The following is a 16,193-nucleotide window of genomic DNA, read 5'->3' on the forward strand; positions in this document are numbered from 1 at the left end:
TCAGGAATGAGACTTCAGTTATGAGGAGAGATTTTTTTCCCCATTAGATCAAAGAAGGTTTGTTATATCTGATAGAAGTGTTCAAAATTTTTGTTAAAGAAAGAAATTCTATTTCGATTGCTTGTGAATCAGTAACTAGAGAACATGAATTCAAAAATTAGCACCAGAACAACGGTAAGGGCAGAAGGTTTTTTTTTAAAAAAGACAGTACCGTTAGCACATTGTGACGGAAATCCCACATGCCAAATGGAAATTAATTTTGTCATATGGCACACTGACTGAGACTTTTTTAACTTGACGTTATTGCAAATAATGTTTTGAAAAAAGTACAGAACAGTTAAAGATGGCCACGTGCAGTTTACACATGAGAAGCCAAAGGCCAGCTGGGAAACAGAGGTGATTACCCAGTCTAGCCAGGACAATAGAGGTGTGCTCTAATTCAATTACCTAGAATGGTTTTTGTCAATATTGGTCATCAAAAGCAATCAACACCCATTGACTTTGAAAGAGTCAACCATCCCCCCAACCAAGTATGTCTGAAGAACTTTGAATTTCAAAAAACCTTCCAGAAACTTCTGTTTCAAACAATGGGACTGCCTGTGTAACTCCGAGTTTGTGAATTGTGCCTTTGAAGGCAGACAGTAACTGAACCCCAAGGAAAAAAGCACCTCTCTCTCTCCAGCAAAGTCCCAGGGAAGCCTCGGTGGCAGCTACTAAGCCTCACCACGACAGATCCTCAGAGGCAACAACCAGGTGACATGGATAAAGACCCTCTCCTGCCTTCCAGAACCAGAGAAACAAGTGCAAATTGTGCACGTGGCCCAGCGAGAACTTCAAGATTTTAACTTCAACTGAGGAGACGAACTCAGTTTTTGAATTCCATTTATGACACTTTACTTCAACCTCCCAACTCTATTTTTTCTCCTCTGTATCTATTTGTGTGTGTGCGCCTCTCATATAAATGTGAGCTTGGATGTGTCGTGTGTTTTAGTAATTTTAACCAGTTTAGAGTTATAAGGTTAATAAACTGACATCTTTTGTGTTTAAACTCAAGAAAACCTGTCTGATTAGTTCATTTACAATTATAATTAGAAGAGCAGGAGCAAGCGCTCACTGAGGTGGTAAGTTAAATCACTGTTTAAAGGATAAACCCTGCTGCGGTCAAACCAGAGAAGGGGCTAAAGGGGAGCCCGAGACCCCTTCCTCACCTGGTCGTAACAACATGGAACGCCCTAACCAGAAAGAGTAGTGGAAGCATAATAGTTTCTAAAAGGGGTGTGGGTAAATATTCGAAAAATGAAATTTTTAAAGGTTTATGGAGAAAGCCCTGGGGAATGGGAGTAAGTACCTCTTTCAGAGAGCCATGCAGGTACGTTAAGCCAATTGGCCCCGTTCTGTGATGTAAAATTCTATGACAAATTAATATATAAGTCTCCCCTTTGTTACTTAAAAGTTCTGTAGGCATATATTGCATGTAGGTTGAGTCTAAATTGGTTAGTGGCATTAGGACAATCTCATCCATATTATGTTCAAAAGGGTCATCAGTTGACATAACATGCTTTCACTGGCAGAAAATGTACAAGCACATCAGGAACATTCACTGCAATGACACAGGCCGATAGCACAAATGAAGAATGTACTTCAGATACAGATTAAAAGATTGTTAGGACCGAGGCAGAAGCAATGCACTGTCAATTCAGTCCCATCACTCCAGTTTGCAGCATATTATTAATGTCTTCCCACCCAACCGGAAAATAGCCAAATTAAATACTCTAGTAACCCCCAGAATAAAACAGACCAAACCAGATATCTTTAGACGACAACAAATTAACTATTTATTTAAAAACTAAATCTTAAACACCAATAAGGTAAACCTATGTCTAAAGACCTCATAACTTCTTATTTTAACCTAACTCCCCCATTCTCTCACACACGCACAAAAATCAACAATTAACCGTTTTTAAAAAAAGAATGAAGTTTTAAAAATCAGCTGTTTAAGAGTAAATAAATAACTGGGTTGTTAGTTTTTGTGGGTTACGTTCCTGATGGGTGAGGTATCCTAGTGAAAAATAATGAGATCCCACTTGATGTCTCCACGTGGATTTGATTAGTCCTTCAATAGACAGGCATTCAAAACACTTCAGCTGCAACAGGCGTCAAACAGTTCTTTAAACAAGGTGTGCAGCAATGGGTCTTGGATTTTAAAGCCAACAGTTTCTCAGTCGAAACTTTACTGCGATTTCCAGAAAACAGAGTCAGTCAAGAGAGATGCAATCTTGAAGCAGACTCTTAGATTGGAAGCAAAGAAAAGGAATTTTGCTACCTCCAGCAGTACAAATGGCATCTTCAAAGGGTTTTTTCCTCCTTAGGCAATTAACACAGCCTGTAGCTCATTGTAGAATTTCTGCCGAGAGAAATAGAGAGCTCTCTCCTTCAGTAAGTACACTTCGCTGGTGTCTCAAAATTGGTTTTAGCTGGGTTTTTTACCCAAACAGAAACATTATACCATGTGACCTCCTCACTCTCCTTCTGTTGCCTAGGTAGCAAATGCAGCTGTGGCACACTGTTCTCAAAAATCTAACTTCTCTCGCTGTCTTAAAGGTATACTGTATTTAAACAGGAGAAAATAAGTACAGTGCCATGACAAGGGAGGAAGGGAGGGAAGGAAGGAAGGAAAGGAAGGAATAAAACTACAATTTGTGGATTGATCATTACTACAGGGCTGAAGCAGCTCGTGGGTTTACCCAATGACTATGCATTCAAGTTCCATGCTATATTTCACTTGTACTTGCCACCCTTAAGTGCACTTCATCAATTCGAGAACTCTATGGTAAGGATACTGCTCAATACTCTCAGAATGAGCATCGGCATGGAAAATTAAAACCACTGCATTGTGCAATGATGAAAGGGAGAATATTTGCAATCCAATGCTGTCTCATCTGCATGAATTTTCTTCCATGTGCTTTTCACAAGGTACCTTTGACTTGTGCATATAATGTTGTACCTTATATATGTCCCCATTTTGTTTTCATTATTCTGATTGTCATATTCTATGCCAATTTAGCTTTAAATGGATGCAACACAAGCAGCCATTGACGTAAAACTAATCATAAAAGGTAAATAAACATTAAAAAGATGTACATCTATGCCTTGCACAGGGCAGATATTACCATCATCAAACCATACACCCCACCTCGCTTTACAACAGCTCAAGTCAAGTGATTCACTGGCAGATGGCACCTGGCTCAGCTCATTTTTATGCCTTGGCCTTCACCTAGCCACGAAAACCCCATTATAAATGACATGCCCCCAGAGAGGGGAGGGAATTGTCCACTATGGAGGTCTTCTAATTCTCGTTCGACAACACCTTCCAAACCCAAGACCTCTACCACCTAGAAGGACAAGGGCAGCAGATGCATGGGAACACCACCACCTGCAGGTTCCTCTCCAAGCCACAACATCCTGACTTGGAACTATATCGCCGTTCCTTCACTGTCACTGGGTCAAAATCCTGGAACTCCCTTCTTAACAGCATCGTTGGTGTACCTACACCCCAAGGACTGCAACAGTTCAAAGAGGCAGATCGCCACCAACAATGACATGATCGGACAAAGTCAACATGTATTTATGAAAGGGAAATCATGCTTGACAAATCTACTGGAATTTTTTGAGGATGTAACTAGTAGAATAGATAAGGGAAAACCAGTGGATGTGGTGTATTTGGACTTCAGAAGGCTTTTGATAAGGTCCCACATAAGAGATTAGCGTGTAAAATTAAAGTACATGGGATTGGGGGTAAGGTACTGAAATGGATAGAGAACTGGTTGGCAGACAGCGAACAAAGAATAGGAATAAACGGATATTTTTCCGAGTGGCAAGCAGTGACTAGTGGGGTAGCGCATGGATTGGTGCGAGGACTCCAGCTCGTCACAATATATATTAATGATATAGATGAGAGAATTAAACGTAATATATCCAAGTTTCCAGATGACACAAAGCTTTGTGGGAGTGTGAGCTGAGAGTAGGATGCAGAGAAGCTCCAGTGTGATTTGGACAGGTTGAGTGAGTGGGCAAAGACATGGCAGTTTAAGGTGGATAAATGTGAGGTTATCCACTTTGGCGGCGAAAACAGAAAGGCAGATTATCTGAACAGCGATAGATTGGAAAAGGGGGAGGTGCAGCAAGACCTGGGTGTCCTTGTGCACCAGTCGCTGAAAGTAAGCATGCAGGTGCAGCAGGCAGATAAGAAGGCAAATGGTCTGTTGGCCTTCATAGTGAGAGGATTCGAGTACAGGAGCAAGGATGTCTTGCTGCAATTATACAAGGCCTTGGTGAGACATCATCTGGAGTATTGTGTGCAGTTTTGGTCTCCTTATCTGAGGAAGGATGTTCTTGCTATAGAGGGAGTGCAGCCAAGGTTCACCAGACTGATTCCTGGGATGGCAGGACTGACGTATGAAGAGAGATTGTGTCGATTAGGCTTGTATCACTAGAGTTTAGAAGAGTGAGAGGGGATCTCATAGGAACCTACAAAATTCTAACAGGATTGGACAGACTAGATGCAGGAAGGATGTTTCCAATGGCGGGGGAGTCCAGGACCAGGGGTCACAATCTAAGGATAAGGAGTAAGCCATTTAGGAGTGAGATGAGGAGGGATTTCTTCACCCAGAGAGCGGTGAACCTGTGGAATTCTCTACCACAGAAAGCCGTTGAGGCCAAATCATTAAATATATTCAAGAAAAAAAGTTAGACATAGTTCTTCGGACTAAAGGAATCAAGGGATACCGGGGAGAAAGCGGGAACAGGGAACAGCGTTTGGACGATCAGCCATGATTGTATTGAATGGTGGCACTGGCTTGAAGGGCTGAATGGCCTACTCCTGCTCCTATTTTCTATGTTTCTACCGTCTCAAGGGCAATTATGGATGGGCAATAATTGCTGGCTTAGCCAGCGACGCCCACATCCCCCCGAACGAATAGAAAAAGTTCCCACAAGCGTCAGTGCTTTCTGGATGTTATGAACAATAGCTAGACAGGCTCCAATCCAACTGCTAGTCTTTGCTAACCCATTACAATTTAAAAGTTACCTATCTGAAGATGCTGACAGCCCCTTTCACAAATCTTGCAATCTGTCAGGGATGACCACAATCTCTTAAGTCCCACTTTTACAGCATCCAACATGAGGAAATTCAGGGAAATGACACAGAAGGCATTATGACAACTCATGTGTAATGACATACTATTTAAATTGTCCCACCCATTTCAGGTGGGAAATTCTTGTTTATGCCAGGGGAGTCTTGAGAAACCGCAAGTCGATGGGTGGGGGGGAAAAGGGCAATACATTTCATGATATGCCATTATATTTGAAGAATTACTTTTAATAGGCTAACCTGTTCTATATAATTACTTTAAAATGTACAACTGGTTTATACTTAGCACTTCTAAAATGTATGTGGAAACAATCTTCATGCAGAAAAGCAAATGCATTTTCATATCCATAATCTTTTCAAATTCTTCTGATATTGCTAGTTTAATAAAGCCCACTTGGAGAGTGCATTTTTACTCTATTATTGGCGGCATTGCTTGTGTGGACTCGGTACCAAGTACAGTACTTGGATCAAGCAGGTGGAGAAGGAAATAGCGGCAAAATGAAACACCACCCAAAAAAGTGCTCAGTGGCTGGGGGAGGGGCAGGGATGTGGACGTGGGGAAGAGATAGGCGAGTATTCACCAGAGGTTCAGACACCTAGATTTCGAGAGACAAACTACATTATCCTATTTAGCATGGGGTGGGGTAAAACGGTAGTGTGTATAAGCTGGGGATGTTGGACGCCTCAAGGACTTCTGTGTTGGAGATGCGGTCCTGCCACCTGATGCCAAGGATTCTCCGGAGGCAGCGAAGATGGAATGAATTAAGACGTCGCTCTTGGCTGACATACGTTGTCCAGGCCTCGCTGCCGTAGAGCAAGATACTGAGGACACAGGCTTGATACACGCGGACTTTTATGTTCCGTGTCAGTGCGCCATTTTCCCACACTCTCTTGGCCAGTCTGGACATAGCAGTGGAAGCCTTTCCCATGCGCTTGTTGATTTCTGCATCGAGAGAAAGGTTACTGGTGATGGTTGAGCCTAGGTAGGTGAACTCCTGAACCACTTCCAGAGCGTGGTCGCCGATATTGATGGATGGAGCATTTCTGTAGTTCTGTCCCATGATATTCATTTTCTTGAGGCTGATGGTTAGGCCAAATTCGTTGCAGGCAGCCGCAAACCTGTCGATGAAACTCTGCAGACACTCTTCAGTGTGAGATGTTAATGCAGCATCATCAGCAAAGAGGAGTTCCCTGATGAGGACTTTCCGTACTTTGGTCTTCGGAGAATCCTTGCCATCAGGTAGCAGGACTGCATCTCCAACACAGAAGTCCTCGAGGCGGCCAACATCCCCAGCTTATACACACTACTGAGTCAGCGGCACTTGAGATGGCTTGGCCATGTGAGCCGCATGGAAGATGGCAGGATCCCCAAGGACACATTGTACAGCGAGCTCGCCACTGGTATCAGACCCACCGGCCGTCCATGTCTCCGCTTTAAAGACGTCTGCAAACGCGACATGACGTCCTGTGACACTGATCACAAGTCGTGGGAGTCAGTTGCCAGCAATCGCCAGAGCTGGTGGGCAGCCATAAAGGCGGGGCTAAAGTGTGGCGAGTCGAAGAGACTTAGCAGTTGGCAGAAAAAAATACAGAAGCGCAAGGAGAGAGCCAACTGTGTAACAGCCCCGACAACCAATTTATTCTGCAGCACCTGTGGAAGAGTCTGTCACTCTAGTATTGGCCTTTATAGCCACTCCAGGCGCTGCTCCACAAACCACTGACCACCTCCAGGCGCTTACCCATTGTCTCCCGAGACAAGGAGGCCAAAGAAGGGGTAAAGCAATAGCACTATCATGACAAATGGTTCCAATGCACCATGTTCCTAAGCTGGGAGGGGATTTCAATGCACCATGCTCTATTTTATTTGGTTTGTGAACATACTACTCTGTGGGGAGGAGTTTGGTTGGGAGCAGGGCACTGCTGTGAAAAACTGGAAATTCCCACATATGCATTCAGTGACTCCTTTTTAAAACTGGCTGGGGTTTGTTCCTGCCGGTTCTGGTGCCCTTACCACTGGCTGGTGGCACTACTTCATCCACTACTTCACTACTTTGTTTATTGGTGGGGCATGCATTTGATAAGACTAAGTTTCAATTGCTACAGAGGCTGGCTTGTTTATTCTAATTCAAGTATCTTTGTTCAGCTAAAAGCCACACACATACTGTTTGTTTTGCTAAGAGGCATTTTAAAACTGATGATTTACGATCTCAATGCTTCCATTATCATCGCAGAATGCCTATTTAAACCTGCGCACATTGCTACAGGCTCTTCACACTAGCCCTTTCCAGTTTGCAACAGAAAACTGACTTCAGGGACATCAATATTTTTGTTTCCTGGTGTAATGGAGTTTAAGCTCATTGGAGAGCTTCCAAGATAATCTGGAAAAGGTTTAACATGCCAGGCTGTGGGGAAGCCTCAACCTGCAATAAAACCTGCATCCCTTGTCATGCAGACCACCACCTGTCAAGAATGAGGCAGATTTTATCATATGAACATTGATTTTAAACTGCTGCTGGAGTGAAGAAATGACTGTTTGAAGAGGACCAGACATTTGGGCTGGAAGGAAATTTGTATACTAAGAGATGCTACTTGTGGAGACAAAGGAATATTCTCTGATCCAATTAACCCAAATGGATTTTTGATCACCAAACACTGAAGGTGTAAGGAAGCACAATTGAGAGATTGCTAAAGTAATACAATCCACAAACCTCGCAGGAGACTGTTCCAAATAAGGACTAACCTGCTGGGCAACACAGGGTTTTCTGAAATAAAAACAAGAAATGCTGGAAATACTCAGCAGGTCTGGCAGCATCTGTGGAGAGAGAAGCAGAGTTAACGTTTCAGGTCAGTGACCCTTCATCAGAACTGGCAAATATTAGAAATGTAATAGGTTTTAAGCAAATAAAGCAGGGTGGGGCAAGAGATAACCAAAGAGAAGGTGTTGATACGACAAGGTCACAGAGAATAACTGACCAGAAGTGCCAGTTCTGGTGAAGGGTCACTGACCTGAAATGTTAGCTCTGCTTCTCTCTCCACAAATGCTGCCAGAACTGCTGAGTATTTCCAGCATTTCTTGTTTTTATTTCAGATTTCCAGCATCTGCAGTATTTTGCTTTTATATGACAGGGTTTTCTGAATTGTGCCACACAGAAAGGAACAGAAGGCAGTTTGCAACTGAAGCTGGAACAAGGAAGCTGCTCTCTCTCTCTTCTGCCTTCTCCCAAGCCACCGGACCGACGGAAGACACGTACACCTCAAGAGAGGAAAGACTCCGACATCGAAACGAGTTGAAGCGTGAACTGGGCCCCAACGAATAGCAGGACTTACCAGCAACCAAAGACTCCACATTGAACTCAAAGGACAGCAACTAACTAACAGATATTGGCTCAAACGTTTCCCCTTCATTCTTTCTACTTTTTCTGTCTCTATCTGCGTGTGTGTTTATCACGTACGCATGCTAGCGTGGTCGCGTCACATATTCGTAGTCATTGACTGGATTCGAGTTTAAGATTAATAAACTTCTACCTTTCTTGTTTAAATCTAAGGAAACCTGTCTAATTTCTTTGCCTTACATTTGGAGCAGTGAACAAGGATTCACTGTAGGGGGAGCTAAAACACAGTGTTTCTAAAATTAAACCCTCTTACGGTTAAACCAGGCAAAGGCTGAGAGGGAACCCCTAGATTCCTTCTCACCTGATCGTAATATGCTAATTCCAATAGCGGCTTTTGGGGAGCCGTTCAGCAGAGTGCCTGCAGATTGTGTGGGGCCCCTGCTGAAGACAAAAGGGGGCTACCATTATCTTCTCACCATTATGGATGCGGTTACTCGATTTTAAGAACTATCTCTGCCAAGGTAGTGGTGGAGGTGCTGACCCAACTCTTCACCCGATATGGGCTGCCTGCTGAGATCCAGACAGACCAGGGCACAAATTTTATGTCCAGTATTTTTCAAAAGGTCATGGATAATCTGGACATAACCCATTTAAAGTCCTCAGCCTACCACCACAGTCACAAGGGGCTTTGGAGTGGTATCATCAGACCCTAAAGATAATGATCAGGGCATACTGACTGCTATGAGTATCCCCATGACTGAGATAAAGGGCTGGTATTTCTTCCGTTTGCTACCAAGGACTTACCCAATGAGTCCACTGGCTTTAGTCCCTTTGAATTAGTTTATGGACACGAGGTGAGAGGTCCTCTAAAACTAATCAAGGAGAGGTTTTTGGGACACAAGGATGAACCTTCCGTTAGACTACATCTCCATGTTTCAAGAACGGCTCACAAGAGCCTATGCAGTGGCTCAGGAACACCTAAAAACCTCCCAGACAACTATGAAAAAGCAGGCAGTTAAACATGCCAAGACCAGAACATTTCAGCCCAGAGACCATGTGTTAGGGATATTACCAATGCAGCAAGAACCATTGAATGCCTGGTTCAGTGGCCCGTACTGAGTAATAAAAAGAATTAGCCAGGTGAATTATATAATTGACACCCCAAATCATAGGAAATAGCAAAGGCTGTGCCACATCAACATATTAAAACTGTATCATAGCCGGGAAGGGGACAAACAAGCACAGGTCTGTCAGGCAGTCAGGAAAGAGGAGGGTGAAAGGGACAGTGAGGACGAGTTAGATAAAGGCCTGGAGGATTTCCAAATCGAGCCTCCTACTGTCCAGTTAGCAAACACTGAAATGTTAGGGAAATTAGACACTGTACCTCCTTATTTAAATGCAGAACAGAGTGGGGACCTAACAAGGCTGCTCATGGAGTTTAAATGGATCTGCAGGGACAAACCAGGGTGCACAATCCTAAGCCTGCACAATGTGGATGTAGGAGAGACTCCTCCCATAAATCAAAATCCCAATCGCCTTGGTCCCGGAAACTGACCCAGGTTTGGGAGGAAATTCAGAATGAAGACCTAGAAATTAAAGATTTAAATTCTGAAGGGAGACAGGGAAAAGCTCATTAGCCAAAGGAAAACCCCACGCACAAAAAGGTTTTTGTGATAGATTTGGAGGGTGGTGGTGGTGGTGACTGTAAATCAAGTATTCTATCTGAGGAGGAATTGTGGTCCAGGCTGGATGAGTTGGAACAGCAAGGAAAAAAATCCAGCACTTGGTTAAAGGGCAAAATGACTATGAAGTACTTCAAGGCAGGCTTAAAACATTGCCTGACAAAGTGGCTTATGATGTTATGGTGCCATTTGGCACATTTGCATTTATGCCAGGACAGCTAATCCACACAAATGAAGTCACCATTTTACTAGATGACAATTGCTCTGCAAAGCAAGTTGTTGGCCTGATGCAGCACAGGAAAAAACATGTACAAAAAGCACTGGATGATCTTCACAAAGTTATGAGCAACTATGAATCCAGGTTTGAGTTGACAGATATAGAGAAACTGGAAAAGGAAGGCATTGTAGAAATACATGAGGAAATTTAGTGCATGCTGCAGTACAAGCTGATTGAGCCCAGTCAATGCAGTTAGAGTTCCCCAGTTGTGCTTGTGCCCAATCCCAGATGAAAAAAAGAACTAGAGTATGGCTATGACAGTGAGACTGATGAGTTTGTGTATATACAGTTTCTTTTTAATTTGTGACCTCATAATGAAATGTTCCTGCTGTCCCATTTCATTTTACTCGGTGGGAAGTTGTTACGCCAATGTGCTTTGGTGAATGATAATTTTCTTCAATCCACTGACTGGGGATCTGAATTTATTATTTTTTTTTTAAAAAGACATTTAAAAAAGAAAAGCAACAAGGATGACTTTGCTGGCAGCTCAGGATGGTCGCCTAATTTGCAACACTGTATCCTACATTGCAAAAGGTTGTGAGGAGGCAAAATGTCTGCTCATACCCCAGCAAGAACCAAGACCCAGGAAGTTTAAAGGAACTATCTGTTCTTTTGAGCAAGAGAGAAATATTGCTGACTGCCATGTTTGAATGACTGAGTGACTGTGTGACAAACCCCTCCCCATCTGTGGTTTTAAGCTTGTGTCTTTCTACAGCAGAGAGAGAAGCAACTGGACTCTGACATGTACAGACCCTGACATGTGCAGACCCAAGTGGGGGTCCCTCTCTCTCCATTCCAGCTTGAAAGCTGTCAAATCCTGCCTGTTGACTGACCACCTTCGCATACTCCAGCTACAATCAGAAACCCTGCTGGAGGAAATCATCCGCATCGCTGTCTCCTAGAGACCCACCAAATTAGTCACATACCTCTTTAAACTAAAAGCCTCAGGATCACTGAATTCAGCCAGAAGCCAGCCAAATCACCAAATGCCAGAGACTGCATTACCCTTTTTTTTTCTATGGACTCTAACTCAACCAATCTAACTTCCCCCACTCTAACCTATTTGCGTGTGTGTGCAAACCTCTAGTGCATGTGTGAGTGAAAGTTGCCGCAGTGTTTATTATTATTAGTTCGGTTTAGGTACAATAAAAAGTTAACCTCTTTCTTTGTTAAACTCACAAAAACCTGTCTGATTAGATCCTGTTATGATCTTAGCAACTAAGTAATCAAACACCTACTGAATTGGTCACTACATCCTTACATTCTTTAAGAAAGAATTAAACCCGTTGTGGTCAAACAAGGAGAGGGAAAAGAGGGAAGCCCTCCAACTCCTCCTCACTTGACTCTAAGATTAGGCTCAGTGCTATCTATAGGTGCAACACCATTAAAATGTTGCAGGCACTTGGCATTTTAAAATTATTATGGATACTTTTAACGGTTCCAACAAAGCCTACAACATAAGCTAAAACACAACCTGTTCAGCTAAAACAAATACTCAAAAATGAAGCAAGAATGGTTTCTTACTGAATATATTTCGTAAATTCCTTTACGTCCTTCATCACATTCACGACGGACCCAGTGTCGATTGAGGTAGGCGCAGATTCCGTTTAATACCTTACTAGAAAACCTGTAATCTTCCCACTGCTGTGTATAAAACTTCAATACGCTCTCATCCATCAAATCTTCACCATCCTACAGGAGAAAGATTCTTTTTTGTAAAGATGTGACATGAATCAGAGTGCAGGGAACCTTTATTAAATTAACCCGAGAATGGTTTTATTTTAAACTACAAATTAAACTAGTTACACCACGTTGCTACCTCCCACAGAAAACGTCTATCACCTTACTGATAAGATAATTAAAAAGTTTCTGCATCCAATAAACTGAACATTACAGTGGAAAAAAACACATTCTATATGAAATACCCACAGCATTTTCTATCACTTAGAACACAAAATTATCTATAACTACTTAATTTTAGCAAGTACTGACAAAATTTTAGGTTTTTCATTACCTATGCAATTAGACAGTTATAAAGAATAATCACTTACATAATGACTGCAGGTACAGTGACCAGATAGAGGTAATGTTAACAAAGAGAGCAGTTTTAGTCATAGATATAAAGGATCAGGGCTGAGGCTAAGAACATTTTTCTGAGCCCCCCCCCCCCTCAGACTTTGCAATACGAGGCAAATCCATCTAATGGTGAGGCCATATACCCTATTTAATAATACATTACAAGCTGTCAATCTTGCAATAAAGATAGGATATCATGCCTTTGGAAATCCTCCAGAAATATTGAATACTATTGCATGACCTTTATGCCATGCAGTGAGCGTCACTATTCTTGTCCAGAAAACTAAAAGCATTGCATGTTGACAGTTACTCCAACATCAAGGTGGTGACCAAACAGAAGGTCACTGTGGGTGAGAGTGTACCGCAGCTTCTCATTCCTTTCACAACAAAGTTTGTGGAAACCAAATCAAGACAAATTTACTTTTATTTTTTGAAATTGAGTAAATGTGGCTTTGTACATTTTCAAAATTGGCAGCTATTTAAGATTTGTCAAAGTTACTGCAGTTCAAAACCCGTCCTTTGCATTTATTATTTACATTTTTATAGCCCCATGAACATCACAATATCTTGAACAATTTCACGCAAATAATTACTTTTTGAAATATATAATCCATTATATTGGTAAGTGTTGCAGGCATCATCTGCCAGTAGTAACACTGACCAGGGCACCAGAACTCCCTGCTTTTCTTTGAATGTAATCTTCATCATCCATCAAAAAGAGCCAACTGGACGCATGCCTCATCTCATCAAAGAATGAATTGCAAGATTGGGATACTTTTGATTTCTAGCCCTCTTGGTTGTTTGATCTTTGCTATGCATCACAACATTCTTCAGCACACCTTTCATTAAACGAAATGCAAAATGCAGTTGGGTCCAATTTTGCTCTTGGTAGATATAGATCATGCGGACCTGGGTACGATATTTGACAGTGAAGTGGAAATAGATACATTGGTGTATGTGCCGGCAGGTTGGCAGACACAACTTAATATGGATTAAGAGTGAGTCATATCATGAGAGGAAAGGCAAGGAATGGAACATACACTTAATGGAAAGACACTTAAGTGTATGATGAACAGTGAGACCTGGAGGTTCAAATACATAATTACCTGAGAGTACAAATGCAGGTAAATAAACATATGAAATGTCCAATAACAATTTGGAGTTTATAAATTAGGACGTACAATGCAGGATAAAAACATTAATGAGAAATTTGTACAAAATGTCAGTTAGGCCAGTTAAGCTATTGTGTACCATTTTGGATGTTTCATAATAAAACAGATATCAAAGGCTTAGAGCAAGTAAAGAGTAGATTCATCAGGATAATGCCCAGGATGAGAAAGCTTTGAGATACTGGTACTATTTCAATTGAAGCAGAGAAGGCCAAGATGTTTATTAGAGGGAAACGGTTTTGATAAGATGAATAGACTCTTTCCTCAGGGAGTCAGTGAAAAGGAGGTCATCAAATTTAAACTTGTCATGAAAGGAGAGAAAAGGCATATCTAATGGCCAACATTTACCATAGCTTTTGGGAGATGGATATTCTTGGCTTGTCTGCTGCTGCCCCTCCCAAGTGGATTGATGGATTTTTTTGGTATTCAGAATGACTTTATGCAATCTGCTCAAGATAACATTGCTGATCTAGCCATGATTTCAATGCACGGCAATGCACTAAATTTCAGCTTGGTTGAAAGAGAGCACTAGCACCTCATTCAGACAGTTGTGGGTCAAAATAAAACTCGACATCATCTAGGCTGATGCTTGAAGCAGTTTTTTCAGTTAAGATGTTAATTGGAGGGTGCCAATGCCTGTTCCAGTGGTTGCAAAGATCTCACTGCACTATTCAAAGGACAAAGGATTTTCCTGGCATTATAGCCAAGATTTATCCCTCAACGAATACCACTAAAACAGATTAATTGGTCACTTTATCTCATTTATTTGTAGGTTCTTGCTGTGTGCAAATTCCTACCATGTTTGCTTTAATAACAGCACTGACTACATTTTAAAATTCATGGGCTGTGAATTGATTTGGAAAAGCATAATGGATTTTGAAAAGTACTATATAAATGAAATTTCTTTCTTCAAGTCCTGGATGAGTACACATGGAACAGATTACTTTAAATCAGAGTAGCCTAATTATATCTTACCAAAAACTAGAGGATATTATTCATTAACCTTGCAGATAAAGAAGGGGTGTATTTAAGGTTTTTTTTTCTTTTTAAATAGCCTCTTCTAATAATCAGACTGTAAAAACATTAAAGGAGTGTTCCTCCATTGCTAGAAACAGGTTAGTTTATCCAGATCAGATCTGGCAAGTGGAAAGCTTTAAATAAAAGTGGTAGATGCTAGTTATCAAAATCTGAAAAAGAGAATATGGTTAAGATTTTTGAGTTTACCCTTAATCACGAATAGCACAGTTAGGATGGAGAAGTCTTAGGTGATAGAATTGAATAAGAGCAAGCTGGACATGCCCAAGAAAAAGAGAACAGGTAGCAGTGAAAAAATTTAACCACTGGGTAGCCCGGTTATTTAATTGCCAAGGGAGTGATTGTGCAGTAAACTCCTTCAAGAAAAATCTAGCTCGTTATCCTGCATTAACATGCTGCAAATTTAAAGTATGGATATGGTTGCATAGTGGTTATGGCACTTGAACTCATGACATCTCATCATGGCAAGTTGTGAAATTGCTTTCAATAACTAGTAATTTGTGACTTGACACCAGATATAAATGACATGAAAGCTTTTGGACTGTCATAATAACCATGCCAGTTCATCATTTAGTGAAAAGACCTGCCACTCCTACCTGGTCAGGTTGCATGCAAACTTGAATGGGCAATAAGTACTGCTTCACAGTGTTGCCCACATCCCAAAGAATTACATAGAATATGCAGCACAGAAACAGACTATCCAGCCCAATTAGACTGTGCTGTGTTTATACACCATACAGGTCTCCTCAATTCCATCTACCTCATCTCAGCTTTCAGCATACCTTTCTATTCCCTTTTCTTTCGTGTGCACATCTAGTTTCCTTCTGAAACCTTCTAAGCTATTTGCCTCAACCACTTCTTATGGTCACAGGTTCCACATTCTAATCATTCTCTGGGTAAAGAAATGTCTCCTTATTTCCCTACTGGATTTGTAAGTAACTATTTTGTATTGATGGCCTCAAGTTTTTGATTTTCCTGCAAGTGGAAACCTTCTCTCCAGATCTGCCTTTCCACCCCATTCATAATTTTAAAGACCTCTGTCTGGTCACCTCTGAGTCTTCACTTTTCTAAAGAAAAAAAGCCCTAAATCTGTTCAATCTTTCCTAATAGCTGTAATCTCTCAGTTCTGGAACCATCCTTGTAAATCCTTTAATCCAATGTAAAAAAATTTAAAAATTAAGATCTTTTATCTCATGTTAGCTGGAGAGTTACACCAGAATAAACTCTCACCCAGATTTCCATCATCTGTTACAATGCTTCCTATGGGCCTATAAGGATAGGGAATGAGAATACAAAAACCTTTCTTTGAATTGCTCCTGTAAATTAAAAGATAAACTGGATTTGGTGGGCCAGCAACTTATGCGGAGTTTCATGCATCACTATTTTGCACCGTGACACAAGTGCACTAATGTGCCTCAGTATATGTTACAGGCCACAGGAGAAGTCAGTGTTCCAATGGCAGAATGCAAGACT

The 16,193-nt window shown here is 41.5% G+C and overlaps 1 protein-coding gene across 3 annotated transcripts in view; it reads right to left on the bottom strand.

Moving 5' to 3' along the window:
* LOC137347189 (cullin-1) overlaps window positions 1–16,193 on the bottom strand; it is a 160,189-nt gene that overhangs the window by 85,254 nt on the left and 58,742 nt on the right. For all 3 annotated transcript variants that reach the window (XM_068011396.1, XM_068011404.1, XM_068011413.1), the window contains exon 4: window positions 11,965–12,132. In XM_068011396.1, the coding sequence (XP_067867497.1) occupies window positions 11,965–12,132 (168 nt within the window). The remainder of the gene's footprint in view (window positions 1–11,964; window positions 12,133–16,193) is intronic.

Source organism: Heterodontus francisci, chromosome 2 (assembly GCF_036365525.1).
Source record: "Heterodontus francisci isolate sHetFra1 chromosome 2, sHetFra1.hap1, whole genome shotgun sequence".
In the NCBI taxonomy this organism is placed as follows: Eukaryota; Metazoa; Chordata; class Chondrichthyes; order Heterodontiformes; family Heterodontidae; genus Heterodontus; species Heterodontus francisci.